The sequence below is a fragment of the Erpetoichthys calabaricus genome, chromosome 3, assembly GCF_900747795.2.
Source record: "Erpetoichthys calabaricus chromosome 3, fErpCal1.3, whole genome shotgun sequence".
Classification (NCBI taxonomy): domain Eukaryota; kingdom Metazoa; phylum Chordata; class Cladistia; order Polypteriformes; family Polypteridae; genus Erpetoichthys; species Erpetoichthys calabaricus.
The window spans coordinates 18692475-18713436 of record NC_041396.2 but is presented as its reverse complement, the minus strand read 5'-3'; the positions used below and the strand labels follow the sequence as shown (position 1 = coordinate 18713436).

The 20962-nt window shown below is 43.6% G+C and overlaps 1 protein-coding gene and 1 long non-coding RNA gene across 4 annotated transcripts in view; one reads left to right on the top strand and one right to left on the bottom strand.

Annotated features, from left to right (window-relative positions):
- LOC127527025 (CMRF35-like molecule 5) overlaps nucleotides 1-20084 on the top strand; it is an 83653-nt gene extending 63569 nt beyond the window's left edge. For all 3 annotated transcript variants that reach the window (XM_051924498.1, XM_051924497.1, XM_051924499.1), the window contains 2 exons: nucleotides 5180-5226; nucleotides 19390-20084. In XM_051924498.1, the coding sequence (XP_051780458.1) occupies nucleotides 5180-5226; nucleotides 19390-19530 (188 nt within the window). In that variant the 3' untranslated portion in view covers nucleotides 19531-20084. The remainder of the gene's footprint in view (nucleotides 1-5179; nucleotides 5227-19389) is intronic.
- LOC127527042 (uncharacterized) overlaps nucleotides 1-20962 on the bottom strand; it is a 216765-nt gene that overhangs the window by 7736 nt on the left and 188067 nt on the right. The window lies entirely within an intron of this gene.

Here is a 20962-nt window from a genome sequence, read left to right as displayed (position 1 = left end):
TTTTTGTTGGAGGCTCCACCCCACTCATGAATATTGATGAGTTACCTTGAAGTTACCATTAGGTGCCAGAAAGCATAGAAACATTCAACATTTTTACAGTTTGATATTATTTCACCCACTAGAATAAACCAGAATGCTATCCTGAGAATTATTCTGGCTTAGCAAAGCATAATATTACATGTTGACTCAAGTCTGACTTGGGTTTAACTGTATTTGCATAGAATTCCGAGCCCAAGGTTAACTTAATCCATGTCATGAGATTTATTGCTATATTTTATGTCTCGCTAGTACCTGGTTGGCAAATGGGATCCCAGCTGCTATTATTAATTGAGTTATTCAACAAGAACATGGGGGCACAGATGAAAACTGACTAAGGTTGATTTTTACACAAATGTTAGAAAGTTTCTTTTCATACACAGAAACATATGATGCATGAACCAAGTGACTAAGTAGTGTAATAGACAGTAGGATTCTGGGTTCCTTCAGAGTTTCATTCTAAAGAAATTAGGGGAAGATGGTTGGGTTAAATGGCCTGTTCTTGTCAAAATTGCTCAGATGTTCTAATTTGTCAAGACATAGTGCCTGATTGAGACTTCTAGAATCCTGACAACCTGCGACATTATGTATTTTTTTTAATTGAAAAGCATATGCATACAGAAAAACAGATCAAGTGTTGTACTGAGCAGCACACAAAAATGGAGAAATGGTGTCTGACACCGGCCTGTTCTCGTCCAAATTGTTCTAATGATCTAACTCTTTCACTGTGGCTTTTGACAAATGTTGACGTCAAGATGTTTATAATGCTGAAACTGTTTTCAAATTTCAATAAAAGTTGTCTACAGAGTACTGTTTGGTTTTACCACCAGGTGGCAGCAAAGACTGTGAAATAAACTGAGGCTTGCACACTTTAGGCATTCGTTCTCCTTATAGAACAGCATCAAATCATGGCCGTCGCTCACGTTTGTCAAGCAGGCTAACTGAACATCGTATTCCAGCCACCTATAAAAATAAGGAATACAATTCAGACTGCATTGTTTGTAGCAACAGGCAGAAAAATAGCACTGCCTGTATAATGCCCTGCAAACAGGGGTACTTACTAGCTTTTTTGAATGGTACTTTTTGGTCTAAAATTATCAAGTATGGAGCGTCCGTAAGTATTCAGAGATTTGTTAGTTTTATGCCAGCACAATTTGAGTAATGAAAAAAAGGAATTTTGACCTCTTTCACAAAACATAAGCTTTTCTAAAAACAATGCAGCCTCAATGGAGTTAAGCCACCTGGTAAGCCTCGAAGCCCCAGATGTTCTCCTCTGTGAACTGCTGTTGCTAGAATGGATACTCAAGAGAATTCAGCTGGTATCTCATCAGTACCTCTGGTGTTCTCCTTTAAAGTTAGGCTACATTCACATTACTACATTTTCATTTTGATGTAGTGTTTTTAAATGTAAATAATCCCCGTCCACACTGGCATTTTCACACCATTTACGAAAGTATCTCCATTCACACTAAAATGACAGAAAATGCCTACAATGGGCACGAGCACATTGGCGGAAAAAGCCTTGAAAGGATAATAACAACCACTGGATTTATCACAAAACTGTAGCAGCCAGTAAATTGCAGTCGAGACTCGATTAACAACATCCTGACTAACAATGTCACACTTTATCGATGGAGCTTCCATAGTGTTAGAATACATTAAATCGAATAGCATTGAAATCCCAATGTATTACAGCATTAATGTTGTTATTAATGTATTATTGTATTTCAATAATTACCATTAAATTATGTGGTGTTTGTATTATTCTAATGTCAGGTTAGGTTACTTGAGGTTAGGCTAGCTCAACGGTTCTCAAACTGTGGGGTGTGCCCCCCTACAAAAAAGGGGGCGCAAATGTTGCCGTTTGTGACGTAATTTCGCTATTCGTAGGGAAATTTTAAAATTGTAGCAGTGTATCAGCAGCAAAAAATATAGGAGTAAATTTTATTAGGGTTTCAAAAAAAATATTAGGGGGGAGCGATTAAAACTGTTATGAAAACTCGGGTCGCAAATACTTAAAGGTTGAGAAATGCTGGGCAAGCTTAAGGCAAGTTACATGAGGTCAGGTGTATACTTGACGCATCATCGGCGAAAAAGACACATCCCTGGCACGTCCCTGTATGCTGATAGCACACAATTACATTTTTGTCATGCACTGCGCATGGAATACAGAGATGCAGATGCCTTGTATCCAAAGTCAGTGTGGAGAAAATGATATGAGACACAGAGGCATGCTCCCCCAATCGTTTAATATCTGTTAACACTCATAACAGCAAAATCGACTAATGATGCACTGATCAATACAATACAGTTACAATACAGTTTATTTTTGTATAGCCCAAAATCACACAGGAAGTGCCGCGATAGGCTTTAACAGGCCCTGCCTCTTGACAGCCCCCCAGCCTTGACTCTCTAGGAAGACAAGGAAAAACTCCCAAAAAAACCTTGTAGGGAAAAATGGAAGAAACCTTGGGAAAGGCAGATCAAAGAGAGACCCCTTTCCAGGTAGGTTGGGCGTGCAGTGAGTGTCAAAAGAAGGGGGTCAATACAATACAATACACAGAACAGAACAAATCCTCAATAAAAAATAAAAAATTTTTTAGAAGTATGGAGCAGAATTTAACAGTAGATGATATCACATAATAAGATTTGGATAATTTTAGACTCCTGGAGACCTCATCCATCGAGCTGCCTCCCCCATTTGGCCATTCCACTGCTGAAACAGTGTTGGGCCAGCCAATCCGATGAAAGGACCCCTCTTTCTCATGATTCCTGTGATCCTCCATCAGGGATGACTTTACCTTAGGTGGGCAAAACAACTTGGCAGGTGAGCCATGGCACCAAGTGCCACATTTGAGTACTGAGAAGAGAAACAGAATAGGTGAGAGTTAGTATCCAATTCTAACTATCATGTTACTTATGTTTTTGTGCTAATGACTAACAACAGAGATGCAGTCTGTACAGTTAATCAGCAGCTCTAGTCAGGATATGCTAAACTGAAGTAGTGAGTCTTCAGCCGGGATTTAAAAGCTGAGACTGAAGGGGCATCTCTTATAGTAGCAGGCAGACCATTCCACAGTTTAGGGGCCCTGTAACTAAATACTCGACCTCCCACTGTTATTTTATTAATCCTTGGAACATTAAGCAGACCAGCATCTTGAGATCTTAATAAGCGCTCTGGTTTGTAAGTCATGATAAGTTCAGACAAGTAAGCCGGACCTCGGTCATTTAAGGCTTTATATGTTAAAAGAAGGATTTTGAAATCTGCCCTAAACTTAACCGGGAGCCAGTGTAAGGATTTAAGAACTGGAGTTATGTGTTCGTATTTTCTTGTTCTTGTAATAATTCTTGCGGCCGCATTTTGTATTAACTGGAGGCTGTATAAAGAACAGTTTGAACATCCAGTGAACACCGCATTGCAGTAGTCAATCCTACTAGAGATAAATGCATGAATTAATTTCTCAGAATCCTGTTTATTTAGAAAGCGCCTTAATTTCCTAACATTTTTAAGATGGAAGAAGCAGATCAGAACAATATGCCGTCTTTAAACGAGACACCACTGTGTTGTCATTTTGCACACGTATGCTGCATTCAAGTTGTACAAATCCCAATTTAGATGCATACGGGTAAATGATACAGCAAGTGGCATGGAAACCAACTCCCTCTATACCCACTGTGTTGGAATATGGTTTTCTTGCATGAATGGTGACCTATCAAGGAATGAGATATTGTATTGAGCAGGATCCAATCAGGGAAGGGCTATAAAATAAGCACAAACAAACCAGAGAGCGATCAGAGACTGTGTTCTCAAAAGTCAAAAATTTTCACTGCATTCTAGATTATTTCATTGAGCAGTGGAGGACCCCTTGGTAATTTTGGCCATTTCATCAAGCATGTGGGGAGAGATTAGTCAATTGGGCCCATGAGTGTGCACCCACAATGCCCGGATAGTAGATCCACCACTGATTAAAGTTTACTAAATGTCAGCCCCTTCCCTAAACCTTTGCCACCCTACATTACCACCTACTTTGTATTTATGGTACAGCCGGCCCTAACTGATACTACTGCCTTCATTGTGTTTTATGGAGCTCAGCAATCTGCAGTTTGTTCTTTATGTCTCAGCTCCGTTCCTATTTTTTCAAATGTGGGACTGTAATGGAGCTTACAAGAAAGTGACAAAGGTGACAAGAATGCCCCCTTTGGAATTGTCAGGGCAATATAACTAGTAAAAGGGTGCCATTGAACTCCAAACCCCAGACACAGTAATGCCAACACGGTTCTGAGTTCAAATAAGGAATCTTTATTGATTACCAATATTTTTCAAGATGCACACAGACACATACACACAATTACACAAGTTTTCTCTCCTTCGTTTTTAAGCAGGACTCAGGAAAAACCTCTGGTACCACGGTGAGTCCTATTGGAAGCTCTTCCAGGTGATGTGGAAACCAGGCAGGTTAGCCCTCAACAGAGCCCTCTAATGGCACCCTGGGACCCCAACAGGGCTGCGCTTCCAGTCTTCAACTTCCATGCACCCCTGCGGGTGTCCAAACTGGAACAGTGCCACCTGTCGTATGGAGGATGGAACTGCTCCTGGCCGCAAGCTTCTGCTGATCCATCCCTTACATCCTGTTTCCATGCCAGGCAAATAAGTCTTTCTCTTGTCTAGCCATGATGCCCGTCTGTCTTCCATGGCACGTACAACAGTTTTACAGAACTGCAAGATTAGAGAGCAGGTAAAAGTAAGCCTATTACAATATAGGCCCTTAAATATGAAACTAGACTTCAAATGGCTGGTAGGCCTGAGCACATGCCTCCCCATTCCAAAACATCCAGAAGGATGGAATATTGAAAGCAAAAGAAGAAGCCACGGACCCGACGTTCCCCTTTTTGTACATTTCTGATGGTTTTGTCTTGTTTGGCTGGAAATAACTGAGATTCCATGTTTCATCTACCCTCCCCATGTCAGATCTCCTAGAGATAAGGATGTGGATTAGACAGGAGTGCCACTGGTGGATCACACTTATGAAAGTCAATTTGTTCAGCCTGAGGCATCCAGAGGTCTTTCATCAGAAGCCATGCCAGACGCTGTATGCACAAAAATACACATGGGATGTAACTGAGACTATCTTTGTTTTTACAGGCTTCTTGTCTGCTGGGAGAAACAGAAACGCAGAGTGTGCCAGTCAGGTAGGTTCTGCTCCAAGATACCAGCAGTCATCCTCTGTGTGGCCTCTCTAAAAGTTATTTATGGATGAGTGGTTGAAAAAATGATGGATGGTGAGCCGAGGAAAACAGGATATGTACAGTGCCTCAGCTAGCCATTTCATTGTTGTACAACATTGACTCTCGGTGGATTTAGTTTGGCTTTTTTATTTTTTTTTGGATGCTAATCAATGGAATGTCAAAGTGAAAACAGATCTCTGGCAAGTGCTCTACTGTACATTAATTACAAATATAAAACAGAAACTAATTGATGACATAGGTGTGTAGCCCCTTCAGGTTAGTATTTAGTAAACGGGTGCCATGACAGCTTTGACTCTGCGTGCACAGGACTCTCTGCCATTTTTCCCCTTTGTGGATAGTAGAGAGCACCAGAGATCACCCAGCACCAGACACAACCCCACCAACGCAAGTCCTGTTAAAATAAAGATGGTTTATTTTCACGCTACTTTCCATAAAGGTTCCAAAAGTGCAACAAACACAAATCTTTCTTTTCTGCTCCTCTCCACCTCCCAGGCGAACTTTGTCCACTTCCACCCGACTCGCCTGGATGAGATTAAGTTGCTTTCTTTATCCCGAGCCTAGGAATACTTCTGGTGCTAGGGCTTGGGCCGATGGAAGCAGTTCTGGGTCAAACGGAAGTCCCATAAAGCAGGGATGAGGAATCCCTTTAGCAAGCCCTGGTGGCCCCCATTGATCCTAACAAGGCTGTCCTTGAGGACTCCAATAACCAGTGTGTGCCTCTGCAGAGGTACAACCACCCAAGGAAGCTGTCTCCTATTGTGTCGGGTTGTCTCCCCCTGTCCTTCCATTATGCTGTCCTCCAGGCTGTACCCACTCTTTTTTGTGGTGACATAGGACTGGTCTCCTGCTCACTTCAGGAATCATCCTGGCCAGGAAGCCCACTCATGTGTGTCGTTCATCACACCTTCGTCTTCTTTACTAAACTTGTCAAGATCTGCAAGGTGTCATGGAGATCATGAGTGAAGAGCTTTGGTCAAGTCTTGCCACAAACTCTTCATTGGATTGAGATCTGTGCCTGATTTCATCTAAGGTCTCATTAACAGGAAAAGAGACCTAACTGGCTCAAACATCTCAGAGTGGTGCAAACTTGGTGCTACTCTAAGAAGTAGGAGTATGACACACCTAAACCATCTGTGGTGCAGCCAACTGGCTGTAGAAGTCCCAGAACTAGTTCAGTGGATGTCACCTGTCTGTAGTGTAAATGCACCTGTAGATATCTAGAGGGCTAACTTGTTGTCAGATTAGATCAGGTACTAGGGGGCTCCGCCCCCTGCTCGCTTCGCTCGCCAACCCCTGGCGTTGGGTATCCTGAAATACATTGATGTATGTATGAGATAGATTGGAGTGTAAAGGTGTAGATGACGCACATAGGAAGTAAAGAACCCATAGCATGGTACATTACAAAGATCTATTGGAATATTTCTTTATACACAACATTTGTAGTAAAGATGGTGTGTTGTCCTTGAATGAGTCTTCCTTGGTATGGAGTATTTATAATCTTAACTTTAATGTCAGATGAACGCCAAACTCTTGAGAAGGCAACATAAAGTTGTCCATGTCCAAATACAGGCTCAGATAGGTATATGCCAACTCTGTCCATGGTCTGTGTACCGTTAGTAATATGAATAATTGCACTTACTGTTAATACGGAGCGTTTTCTGTGGTTGTACTGTTAATAATGCATCACTGTAATGTGATTCACTTATGCTGTATAGTTTGGACGTGTGAGGATGACGTACGTTCAATACGGAGCGTTCGTTTATTCTTATTATGCGTTGTAGGCGCCTTCGGCTTTCGTACTAACTCGCGCCTTCCGTACTATTATGCTGTGTATGGTGGACCTTTGTGGACTCCGTACCTTTTCCTGTTTCACTCTGGGGCGGGGGGCTGAATCCTCTTTTTTGTATGGCTGTGTCGTTACCTATGGGCGCGTTGCCTCATTTCTTATTTACGTTAGTTGAGCTCCTTTGTTTTTGAGCCGTGAGGCGTGGTGGGTTTGACTATGCTGTGGTTTGTGGACGTTTGGGGCCTCCGTAGTTTTTCTGGTTTGACTGTGGGGCGGGACGCCGAGGCCTCTTGTGTTTGTTACTTCCATGAGTACTTATAATATTGTATTACTGTAATGTGATTCACATATGCTGTGGAGTCCAGATCTTTGGGGCGTCTGTACTATCCTGGGTGTTTGCTTGCGGTGTTGTAGAAGTGCATTGTAGGCGCCTGCACCTTCCGTACTATGTCAGGTCTGACTATGCTGTGTAGTGTGGACGTGTACGGTTCCGTATTCCTCCATCAGGTCTCGTGTCTGTGTGTTGTGTGGTTGTACTGTGTGAGACTTTCCCGGACACCACCAGTCGGAGACCACATCTTTATAAAAGACACACGTTTATTTACCATTAATAAACACAGTTCCTCACTAACACACAATGCACTCAGCAATAATCACCCTTTAAATCAATGTCCTTTGCCGCCTCTACTCCTCCAGGGAGCTTCGTCCAACTCCCACTCCCGACTCTGGCTCAATGACTGTAAGGAGGCTGCCCTTTTTATTCCCTCCCGGATGTGCTCCAGGTGGCTGATGACGTCCCTCTTGTAGCACTTCCTGGTGTGGCGGAAGTGCTGCCCTTTGACCCGGAAACACTCCGGACATCCCTGGCCGATCCCTCCGCCATCTTGCAGAGTGTGGCAGAAGTGACAACATCCGGATCCCACGAGGTGTAAAGCGCCCCCAGGCGGTGGCCACGGGTCCCAACAAGTCCGACAGTTTGTTCTCCTTTCCCGTGGTCCTCTCCTGCTCCGTGGCAGTTGTGCCCTCGTGGCCCGGAAGTTATTCTTGCCACCTTCCGGTCCTTTCTGGCGTCCCGGCCAGGTAATAATCCTGGCCACGTGCGACAACTGTTAGTAATGTATCACTGTAATGTGCTTCACATATGCTGTGTACTCTGGACGTTTGGGGAGTCTGTCCGTTTAATACAGAGCATTCATTTATTATTATTATACCCTCTGGTGCTGTGTGTGTGTTTTATGTGGTTGTCGTTGTAGGCGCATGCGCCCTCCGTACTATCTGGGGTTTGACTATGCTGTGTTTTGTGGATGTTTGGGGACTCCGTACTTTCTCCGGTTTGATTGTGGGGCGGGACGCCAAAGCCTCTTGTGTTTGTTTTTTCTGTGAGTACTGATATTATTGTATTACTGTAATGTGATTCACATATGCTGTGGAGTCTGTAGCTCTGGGGCTTCTGTACCATCTCGGGGTTTTGCCTGCGGTGTGTTAGACGCGCGTTGTTGGCGCCTGCACCTTCTGTACTATGTCGGGTTTGACTATGCTGTGTAATGTGGACGGTTAGGGTTCCGTATTGTCTGGGCTCGTTGCTTTATGTCTTATTTCTGTTAGTTGAGCTCTGTCGTTTCTGGCGGTGTATCAGAATTCGCTTGCGGTGGTTAGCTATGGTTCAGAAGTGCGTTGTAGGCGCCTGCGCTGTCCGTACTATCTTGGGTTTGATTATGCTGTGTGTTGTGGACCTTTGTGGACTCCATAGTTTTGACCATTTCACTCTGGAGCGGTGGGCTGAATCCTCTTTTTTGTGTGGCTGTGTCGTTACCTATGGGCGCGTTGCCTCATTTCTTATTTACATTAGTTGAGCTCCTTCATTTTTGAGCCGTGACTACTTCGTTCTCGGTGGATCAGACTTTGCTCGCTGTAGGCAACTGCGTACTATGTCTCCTGCGTCCATGGGCATGCCATGTACCTGCGTCCATATCCGGTTTACAATTCTCGGTGAGTAATATGGATGATACATGGTCATGTGAAAAAGTAAGTAGACCCCATGGACAGTGCTGACTTTTTCAACATATAGTATATGAACAGGCAAACCTCAGATCTTCATACAATCAGTGCCACCAGTTAAAGGTGATAATACTTGAACAAATGACACATCACACTAACACGGTGTGTTCATTCTCCTAATCTAAATGAATAAAAATGTACATTTCACACCTGGAAAAAGTAAGTCCACCCCGATACTGATCACCACTTCAGTTCCATCAGATGAGAATCAGGTGTTCCAGATGAGGTGCTAATGATTTGAACCTTCTTAGGGAGCCTGCAGGTGGACCCTGTCTTATTTAAGAGGGTCTGGAGTTCTCTTTGCTATTTACACGTGGGGTGCAATAATGCCCAGGTCAAAGGAACATTCTGAGGTGAGGCCCTCAGACTGTGGATGCCAAGGAGTCTGGCAAGGGATTTAAAAAAAAGATCATCAAATTATTTGAAATCAGTCATTCCACTATAAAGAAAATCATCCACAAGTGGTGTAGATTTCAAATGACTGCTGATTTGTCCAGGACTTCAGCCCAAGAGCTGACCATCTGATACTAAAATACAGTGGTGTGAAAAACTATTTGCCCCCTTCCTGATTTCTTATTCTTTTGCATGTTTGTCACACAAAATGTTTCTGATCATCAAACACATTTAACCATTAGTCAAATATAACACAAGTAAACACAAAATGCAGTTTGTAAATGGTGGTTTTTATTATTTAGGGAGAAAAAAAAATCCAAACCTACATGGCCCTGTGTGAAAAAGTAATTGCCCCCTGAACCTAATAACTGGTTGGGCCGCACTTAGCAGCAATAACTGCAATCAAGCGTTTGCGATAACTTGCAATGAGTCTTTTACAGCGCTCTGGAGGAATTTTGGCCCACTCATCTTTGCAAAATTGTCGTAATTCAGCTTTATTTGAGGGTTTTCTAGCATGAACCGCCTTTTTAAGGTCATGCCATAGCATCTCAATTGGATTCAGGTCAGGACTTTGACTAGGCCAATCCAAAGTCTTCATTTTGTTTTTCTTCAGCCATTCAGAGGTGGATTTGCTGGTGTGTTTTGGGTCATTGTCCTGTTGCAGCACCCAAGATCGCTTCAGCTTGAGTTGACGAACAGATGGCCGGACATTCTCCTTCAGGATTTTTTGGTAGACAGTAGAATTCATGGTTCCATCTATGACAGCAAGCCTTCCAGGTCCTGAAGCAGCAAAACAACCCCAGACCATCACACTACCACCACCATATTTTACTGTTGGTATGATGTTCTTTTTCTGAAATGCTGTGTTCCTTTTACACCAGATGTAACGGGACATTTGCCTTCCAAAAAGTTCAACTTTTGTCTCATCAGTCCACAAGGTATTTTCCCAAAAGTCTTGGCAATCATTGAGATGTTTCTTAGCAAAATTGAGACGAGCCCTAATGTTCTTTTTGCTTAACAGTGGTTTGCGTCTTGGACATCTGCCATGCAGGCCGTTTTTGCCCAGTCTCTTTCTTATGGTGGAGTCGTGAACACTGACCTTAATTGAGGCAAGTGAGGCCTGCAGTTCTTTAGGCGTTGTCCTGGGGTCTTTTGTGACCTCTCGGATGAGTCATCTCTGCGCTCTTGGGGTAATTTTGGTCGGCCGGCCACTCCTGGGAAGGTTCACCACTGTTCCATGTTTTTGCCATTTGTGGATAATGGCTCTCACTGTGGTTCGCTGGAGTCCCAAAGCTTTAGAAATGGCTTTATAACCTTTACCAGACTGATAGATCTCAATTACTTCTGTTCTCATTTGTTCCTGAATTTCTTTGGATCTTGGCATGATGTCTAGCTTTTGAGGTGCTTTTGGTCTACTTCTCTGTGTCAGGCAGCTCCTATTTAAGTGATTTCTTGATTGAAACAGGTGTGGCAGTAATCAGGCCTGGGGGTGGCTACGGAAATTGAACTCAGGTGTGATACACCACAGTTAGGTTATTTTTTAACAAGGGGGCAATTACTTTTTCACACAGGGCCATGTAGGTTTGGATTTTTATTCTCCCTAAATAATAAAAACCATCATTTAAAAACTGCATTTTGTGTTTACTTGTGTTATATTTGACTAATGGTTAAATGTGTTTGATGATCAGAAACATTTTGTGTGACAAACATGCAAAAGAATAAGAAATCAGGAAGGGGGCAAATAGTTTTTCACACCACTGTAAGTCTGCAAGGACCCCAAAATTTCATGGGGGGGGGGGGGGGGATCTGTAGGTCACTTACAACAGCTGGTGTCAAAGCTCAGAAAGAAGTTACAAAAATGTGACCTGCATGTGAGGCGTGCCAGGAAAAAGAACATCACAGCAAGATGACATTTTGCCATTGAGCGTCCTGGCAAAGTCCATGCCTGCTGGTACCATGTGCTCTGGAAAGATGAATCAAAGATCGAGCTGTTTGGCCAGAGTAACAGTAGACATGTTTGGTGCAAACCGAAGACGGCATTTCAGGAGAAGAACCTCATAACATCTGTGAAGCAGGGTGGTGGACATGTTCTGCTTTGGGGCTGGGCTTTGCTGCCTTAGGGTCTGGGCAGCTTGAAGTCACCAAATCAGCTATGAATTCTGCATCATATCAAAGTGTGATGGAGGAGAATGTGAGGCCATCTTAGTGAAAGCTGAAGTTGATCTGGAAATGAACTTCTCATTCTGATTTGAAGCATACTAGCAAATCCACTAAGGAATGACTCAAAAAGAAGAAATAGAGGGTTATGGATTGTGATTTAAATCCCATTGAAATATGAGGTGGGGGGGGGGGGGGGGGGGGGGGGGGGGGGGGGTTGGAATGAGTCGAACATGGAGGGAAGCCCACAAACATCTTGCAACTGAAGAAATTTTGCTTGGAGGACCGGTGGAAAATTATCAATGTCAATGACTAGTGGGAAATTATGAAAAACGCCTACAAGAAGTCATGTCTGCTAAATGGGGCAATGCCAGCTTCTGAGGCTAAGTGTGGACTAATTTTGTCCCCAGGAGACCACTTCATCGTTGATATTTTTGTTGAATAAATGGTTGAAAAGGCAAATTTTCCTTCTGCTTTTATTCAAGTATGTCACTTTTATCTGTAGACACTGTTTGCGTGAAGTTTGAACATTTTGTGAGATAATACCCGGACACCACCAGACTGAGACCACATCTTTATCAAAGTACACGTTTTATTCACAGTTCTTGCACAACACACAGTGCTCCCAGCACTAATCACCTCTAACATGGGCCTCTTCCCCCAATGTCCTTGGACCGCCTTTCCTCTCTCCACAGGAGCTTCGTCCTGCTCCCCGACTGTAGGAAGGCGGCCCCTTTAATGTTCACCCGGACGTGCTCCAGGTGCTTGATGATGCTCTTCCGGCAGCACTTCCTGGTGTGGCGGAAGTGCTGCTCTTACACACTGAAGCACTCCGGGCGTCCCTGGAAGAATCTTCCTCCATCTTCCCGGGTGTGGCGGAAGTAAATGTTTCCCGGGTTCCATGAGGCTCTGGGCGCCCCCTGGTGGTGGCCATGGGCTCCAACTGGCTTAAGCCTCTTTGCTCCTCTCCTGTGGTCCTCTCCAGATCCAGGGCAGTTGCCCCCTCATGGCCTGGAGGACGTAAATGCCATCTCCCAGTCCTTCCAGGCATCCCGGCTGGGTCTGTCTCCCAGCGCCCTGTGACAATTTGTTGAAAAAACTCAACAAATTCCATGGGGTGCACTTACCTATTCACGCGACTCTACTTCTTTTACTCCAAAGGGGAATTTCAGATGATGAATACTCATTGATTATTTTTACGTTTTATATTTAGAATTCATTTAGACCACTTTGTAGAGACTTCTCTTCATTTGGACGTTACAGAGTCATTTTCTGCTCGTCGATGTCAAAAAAGCCAAATCAAATCTAAAGAAAGTCAATGTTGTACAGTCGTGGCCAAAAGTTTTGAGAATGATCCAAGTGTTGGTTTTCACCAAGTTTGCTGCTTCCGTGTTTTTAGATCTTTTTGTCAGATGTCTACACTGAAGTAGAATGACAAGCAGTTCAGAAGTTTCAAAGGCTGTTATTGACAATGACATGAAGTTTATGCACAGAGTCCATATTTGCAGTGTTGGCCCTTCTTTCTTTTTCAAGACCTCTGCAATTCACCCTGGCAGGCTGTCTGGCAATCAACCTCTGGGCTAAATCTTGACTGATGGCAGCTGCCCATTCCTGCAGAATCAATCCCCTTTCCGATTGTTTGGGGCGTCCAGAGAAGAAAAGGTGAGCGGCGCTACCATCAGTCCTGTGTCAGGCCAACAGTAAAGCATCCTGAGACCATTCATGTGGGGGGTCTGCTTCTCAGCCAAGGCAGTGGGGCTTACTCACAACACAGCCATGAATAAAGAATGGGACCAAAACATCAAACAACCATCCAGGAACAGACTGGTGACCAACATGATGGAGCACCGGGCTATAAGGTAAAAGTGAGAACTAAGTGGCATTGAAATTTGGGGTCCATGGCCAGGAAACTCCCCACTAAGAACTTGTGGTCAATCCTCAAGAGGCGGGTGGACAAACAAAAACCCACCAATTCTGACAAACTCCAAGCATTGATTCTACAAGAATGGGCAGCTGCCATCAGTCAGGATTGGGCCCAGAAGTTGATTGCCAGCCTGCCAGGGCGAATTGCAGAGGTCTTGAAAAAGAAAGAAGGGCCAACACTCCAACTATGGACTCTGTGCATAAACTTCATGGAGTCCAGCCATCCATCCATCCATTTTCCAACCCGCTGAATCCGAACACAGGGTCACGGGGGTCTGCTGGAGCCAATCCCAGCCAACACAGGGCACAAGGCAGGGAACCAATCCTGGGCAGGGTGCCAACCCACTGCAGGACACACACAAACACCAAGCACACACTAGGGCCAATTTAGAATCACCAATCTACCTAACCAGCATGTCTTTGGACTGTGGGAGGAAACCGGAGCGCCCGGAGGAAACCCACACAGACACGGGGAGAACATGCAAACTCCACGCAGGGAGGACCCAACTTCATGGAATCTCTCTATATAATCTTCATTTGAATCTTGATCTTTGTTTGTCCGTGAATGAATTAGAAGAAGAAGCACTAGATGGCAGTAGAGAGACAGCTAAAACATAGGCATTACATTAAGAATCTCCTCCAGGCTTATACTACTGAAGACTGTAGTACTCCAGTCACACCTCAAAACACAGACATTCAAACTAAACAAATTGTTGTGCTTTAAATTAACTAATCTTTATATATAATCTTCATTTGGATCTTGATCTTTGTTTGTCCACGAATTCCACGCATGCGTAGACCACCTTCCAGTTTAGTACGTTGTTGTTACTCACGGATGTCAACAATGTGCCGGAATAATGAAAGGGGTGGTAGACAGGGTTACGCTGGTTAGCTCCTGAGGCCTGGTTAGAGAATGAGATTGCCGAAGATAAAAGGTACGTGCCTACGTAACATATGAATGTAAGAAAGACAGTGGGTAAAATGAATGATAACGTAACAGCACGTTCCGGAAATTATTATTGTTACATTGTAGCCGGCGAGTGCTGCGCGTCTCACAGTTGTACCGTGGCTTGCTCACATGTCAGTGAAGTGATCCCTATTTATGCTTTAAAGAGCCTGGATACCTATGTGTCCCCCTTTTATAACCATTGCTCCGTGTATATTGCCTTACTCTTCCACAAAGCAACCTGTGAGATTGGAGAAAGGTTGAGAAGAGATCGTGAGAGGAAACAACAGCATCGTGAAAACGAGACGGACTGTGAACGGAGAGAAGTAGAAATGCTCCTCCACCACCACATAATTTCGGACAGTGATTCCGAGTAGGCCGTTCCTATCGAATCAATGTCCAAGGGTTTTCTTTTGTAATTTTGTTTCCCTTATAAAAAATCATAATGCTGTGCGACGAAGGGCCCAGTTCACGACTGGCAGCCATGTTTAAACAGGGAGCCCTTCACAGACAACTTTAACACGTGCAACATAGTTGGGCGCACATGGCTAGTTGTCAATAAAAGCCTTTGAAACTTCTGAACTGTTTGTCATTCTACTTCAGGACACCAGAGAAACATCTGACACAAAGATCTAAAAACACTGAAGCAGCAAACTTGGTGAAAACCAACACTTGGGTCATTCTCAACACTTTTGGCCACCACTGTTTAAAAATAAAATAAGAAACCCTCCAAGGGGGTGAACAGTTCTGATCGGCACTGTATATTGATGGGAAAAAGAAACAGAAAGCTTCATTTTGGAATTAAATTGTAACCTTCGTTGCTGGAGTAACAATTTAAAAATGGGAAAACAAAACGGGACAACAGGAAAACAAGAATAACGGTAAACCTAAACAACAAGCTGTCTTGTGGTCCTTGAGCATCTTGTGTGACCACAGAGCCACTAGGCCTCTTAATCTGCACTTGTGGATGTTCTCCCATTTCGGCTAAAAGTTGGTAGCCATTGGCAGTAGAAGGTCACATCTCTGGATGTTCAGACTAAGGGTATCCCCCCAATATTATAAACTAGGCTCACCCGCCTTTTAAGGCTACCGACTTTTATCCTCAATTTGTGTGCGCTCCATGTGTACATCAGGCATGTAAGTGTAGGGAATGAGAACATCAAAGTGCCCATTCATAACATCTCCCCTCGAGTGCCTGTCCAAACTTGGAGTGTAGGACTCCATAATAATATACTTGAAACTCATAGGGGAACAACTCTCCCGCTGCCATTAGCTCAGAAATAGTACCATAAGTTTGAGACTTTGACATTTCAGTGAGATACTGAAGCTCATTTGTATAAGAGATTCCTGACGGCATCATTGTAAATGGCTGAGACCTTGACCAATTACTTAAAACATGCCGTACAATGTCAGCCCGAATCTGTACCGCTAAAGACAGAGTTTCATGCACTAAATAAGCAAGCACCATCTCCCCTGATATTTACTACGCGGTGAAGCATTTGTACTCCATCAACATTAATTATTTCCAGAGACATAATTTTGTCTATTTTTCCAGCGCATCGCGCACAAAAGCAAGGGAACGATGGGAGCACCAGAACTCTGCTCACATCGCCTAGCTTTGTACCGCAAGCCGCAAGTAGTACTTCTGTGATAAGCAGAATATTGCTACGCTTTGCACTCACGGGACGGAAGGACAATCCCGACCGTTTTTATATAGTAGATATATCGCACAGTCTGGAGTAGAAAATCATCTTTTACCTGGAAAAACGAAACTACAAATCCCATCGTGCATTGCAAAATGGACGGGGCGTGCGTGAAACTCTGCGCCTGCGTAGCACTCACGGAATGGAAGGACAATACCGACCGCTTTTACAGTGGTGTGAAAAACTATTTGCCCCCTTCCTGATTTCTTATTCTTTTGCATGTTTGTCACACAAAATGTTTCTGATCATCAAACACATTTAACCATTAGTCAAATATAACACAAGTAAACACAAAATGCAGTTTGTAAATGGTGGTTTTTATTATTTAGGGAGAAAAAAAAAATCCAAACCTACATGGCCCTGTGTGAAAAAGTAATTGCCCCCCTGAACCTAATAACTGGTTGGGCCACCCTTAGCAGCAATAACTGCAATCAAGCGTTTGCGATAACTTGCAATGAATCTTTTACAGCGCTCTGGAGGAATTTTGGCCCACTCATCTTTGCAAAATTGTTGTAATTCAGCTTTATTTGAGGGTTTTCTAGCATGAACCGCCTTTTTAAGGTCATGCCATAGCATCTCAATTGGATTCAGGTCAGGACTTTGACTAGGCCACTCCAAAGTCTTCATTTTGTTTTTCTTCAGCCATTCAGAGGTGGATTTTCTGGTGTGTTTTTGGGTCATTGTCCTGTTGCAGCACCCAAGATCGCTTCAGCTTGAGTTGACGAACAGATGGCCGGACATTCTCCTTCAGGATTTTTTGGTAGACAGTAGAATTCATGGTTCCATCTATGACAGCAAGCCTTCCAGGTCCTGAAGCAGCAAAACAACCCCAGACCATCACACTACCACCACCATATTTTACTGTTGGTATGATGTTCTTTTTCTGAAATGCTGTGTTCCTTTTACGCCAGATGTAACGGGACATTTGCCTTCCAAAAAGTTCAACTTTTGACTCATCAGTCCACAAGGTATTTTCCCAAAAGTCTTGGCAATCATTGAGATGTTTCTTAGCAAAATTGAGACGAGCCCTAATGTTCTTTTTGCTTAACAGTGGTTTGCATCTTGGAAATCTGCCATGCAGGCCGTTTTTGCCCAGTCTCTTTCTTATGGTGGAGTCGTGAACACTGACCTTAATTGAGGCAAGTGAGGCCTGCAGTTCTTTAGACGTTGTCCTGGGGTCTTTTGTGACCTCTCGGATGAGTCGTCTCTGCGCTCTTGGGGTAATTTTGGTCGGCCGGCCACTCCTGGGAAGGTTCACCACTGTTCCATGTTTTTGCCATTTGTGGATAATGGCTCTCACTGTGGTTCGCTGGAGTCCCAAAGCTTTAGAAATGGCTTTATAACCTTTACCAGACTGATAGATCTCAATTACTTCTGTTCTCATTTGTTCCTGAATTTCTTTGGATCTTGGCATGATGTCTAGCTTTTGAGGTGCTTTTGGTCTACTTCTCTGTGTCAGGCAGCTCCTATTTAAGTGATTTCTTGATTGAAACAGGTGTGGCAGTAATCAGGCCTGGGGGTGGCTACGGAAATTGAACTCAGGTGTGATACACCACAGTTAGGTTATTTTTTAACTAGGGGGCAATTACTTTTTCACACACGGCCATGTAGGTTTGGATTTTTTTTCTCCCTAAATAATAAACACCACCATTTAAAAACTGCATTTTGTGTTTACTTGTGTTATATTTGACTAATGGTTAAATGTGTTTGATGATCAGAAACATTTTGTGTGACAAACATGCAAAAGAATAAGAAATCAGGAAGGGGGCAAATAGTTTTTCACACCACTGTATATAGTAGATACTTTGTGTGTAGCTGAGCTTTGTAAATAGCTGAGTCAGTATTTCCTTTAGTGTGCAGAGTTTCTTTGCAGCCTTTATCGATTTTTGCAAAGTGTTTGAATCAGTTGACTGAGTTGCCCTGTGGGACATCCTGAGGGTTCACAGGATCCCCTCGAGGTTGCTGGATATCATGGCCGGCCTGTACACTGGTACTGGGAGTGCTGTGCAGAGTGGAGGCAGGACCTCTGCGTTTTTCCCAGTTGATTCTGGGGTTCATCAGAGGTGTGTTTTTGCTCCTACTCTGTTCAATTCTTGTATGGACTGGTTGTTAGTCAGGGCTGTAGGGAATCTGTTGGTGAAGAAAGATTCATGGATCTTGACTTTGCTGACGATGCTGTGATCTTCATGTAGTCAATGGAGGCTCTGATGGGGGCGCTCAAGAGACTAAGTGAGGAGTCTGACTGTCTGGGCTTGTGAGGGTCCTGATAAAAAACAACATCCAGGCCTTTAATGACGTCTTGGGCACGACCATCAGCAGTGTGTCTGTCTGCAGAGAGAGTGTCGACCTCATCGTGAGGTTTACTTACCTCGACAGTGACATTCATGTCTCTGGTGACCCTTCCTATGAAGTCAGTAGATGGATCGGGAGAGCATGGGGGGCCATGAGGTCGCTGGAAAGGGGTGTGTGGCGCTCACAATATCTATGCAAAAGGACGAAGCTCCAAGTCTTTAGAGTCCTGGTGCTTCCTGTTTGTGAGACATGGAGGCTATCCAGTGACCCAAGATGAAGACTGGACTCCTTTAGTGTCTCTTCAGAGAATCCTTGGGTACCACTGGTTTCACTTTGTGTTGCTCTCGGAGTCCCGAATGAGGCACGTTACCTGCATTGTGAGGGAGCGTCAGTTACGGCGCTATGGCCATTTGGCGCGATTGCCTGAGGGTGATCCAGCTGGCAGGACCCCTCATCGTTGAGGACCCGACTGGCTGGACCAGGCCAAGGGGACATCCATGTAACACCTGGCTGTGGCAGATAGAGGGTCGTTTCTGGAGGGTGGGACTGGACCGCGTGTCTGCCAGGGGGGTTGCCAATCAGGATCCGAGCTGTTTTGTCGTGTAGTGCGTGCAGCAACATGCTGTGTCAGTGCATGATCTCCCATCCTGACCTGTGGTATGTCTCAGACCAGGCTGGGTGGGGGTCCAGTCAATGTTCCAATAAAATAAATCAATCGCTGCTGATACAGTTGGAATCTTTGAGCCCCCAGAGCCACCGCAAAAGAAAACAAAACAATCAAACAAATGCATTCGATTGGCTGACAAAGTAAAAGCAAACTGGAATGCTAACATTTATTTTCTTTGCAGGATTCCTTTACATTTTATGAAAATGTACCCGATGACTGGAAGCACGCCTATGAAATTGTGGAGCTCCCTCTTCATCCTTCTCCTCCTCTTCCTCCTTCATTTGGAAATGTTCCCCTGTATTCAGTCATCACCCAGAAATGATGAAGGCCGCTGTGCTTGGCTTGTATTTATAATGTGAGGTGTGGGACCCTGTGTGGCTCAGCTTTCTTCTGGTCACCTGTACTACCGGCCATGTTTTATTAGGTCATCTGCCCAGATGTAAAGCTGGATATCTGGATCATTGCTCTTGTGGACATCAAGCAGGGGTCCTCGGAGGTGGTCCCAGGGGGCCACAGTAGGTGCTGAAGCAGCATTTCTGCATTTTCTTTTGGTTCACCCGCCTGTTAAAGGAACTCTGCACCCAACAAGATATTTTTTATATGTTATTTAGCCCTTGTAGTTTGTAATGATGACTGTGAAAATATCATAATCTCATGTTTTCATGCAGAACACAGACAACAAAGTTTTGGATGTAATGGACATCTATGGAGACCAGCACTGGACGACAGCAAATGAGAACAAAAATGTCCATCAAAAAATCTCACATTACTTGTGTTGAAAAATCCACACATCATCCAGTCGTATGCTCACAACATCCCAAATGCATGTACTGTATTTGTCATAAGATATTGTTTAATAAACCACCTCTGGAAAACACTCCCATGTGTAACATTTAAATCGATACCACGTTTCATACATAGGGCGTAGTTCAAAATGCTTTACAAGATGTCAAACAAATAAATACAAACAAAGAAAAGAACATTTTTAAAAGAATAATTCACTTTACTAAAAGGTAAGTGTCTGTGTATCTGTTTTTCCGTTCGGTTGCTATGTCTCTGTTATTCCAACAGATGGTGCATCACACACATTAACACTGCTTTAATGAATCCCATACCAAATAGCATCTAACAGAAACATATTCATTACATTTGTCATTCCAACAGATGGCACATTACAAAAATTAACACTGCTTTTGTGAATCCCATACCAGATGCCATATAACAGAGACATGTGCATTGCATTTGTTATTCCAACAGATGGTGCATCACAAACATGTAGTAATAAACATGCACTGCATTTGTTATTCCAACAGAGCAAGCAATTGTAGTAGTATAATGCAATGCAGTTGACATTTTAAAAGATGGTGCATCACAAACATTAACATTGCTGTTACAAATCCCATACAAAATGGCATATAAGAGAGACTATGCATTGCATTTATTATTCCAACAGATGGCAGATTAGACAAACTAACACTGCTTTTGTGAATCCCTTACCAAATGCCATATAACAGAGACATATGCATTGCATTTGTCATTCCAACAGATGGCACATCACAAGCAATTGTAGTAGTATAATGCAATGCATTTGGCATTTTAAAAGATGGTGCATCACAAACATTAACATTGCTTTTACAAAATCCATACAAAATGGCATATAAGTGAGACTATGCAATGCATTTTGTCATTCCAACAGATGGTACATCACAAACATGTAGTAATAACATGCATTGCATGTATCATTCCAACAGATG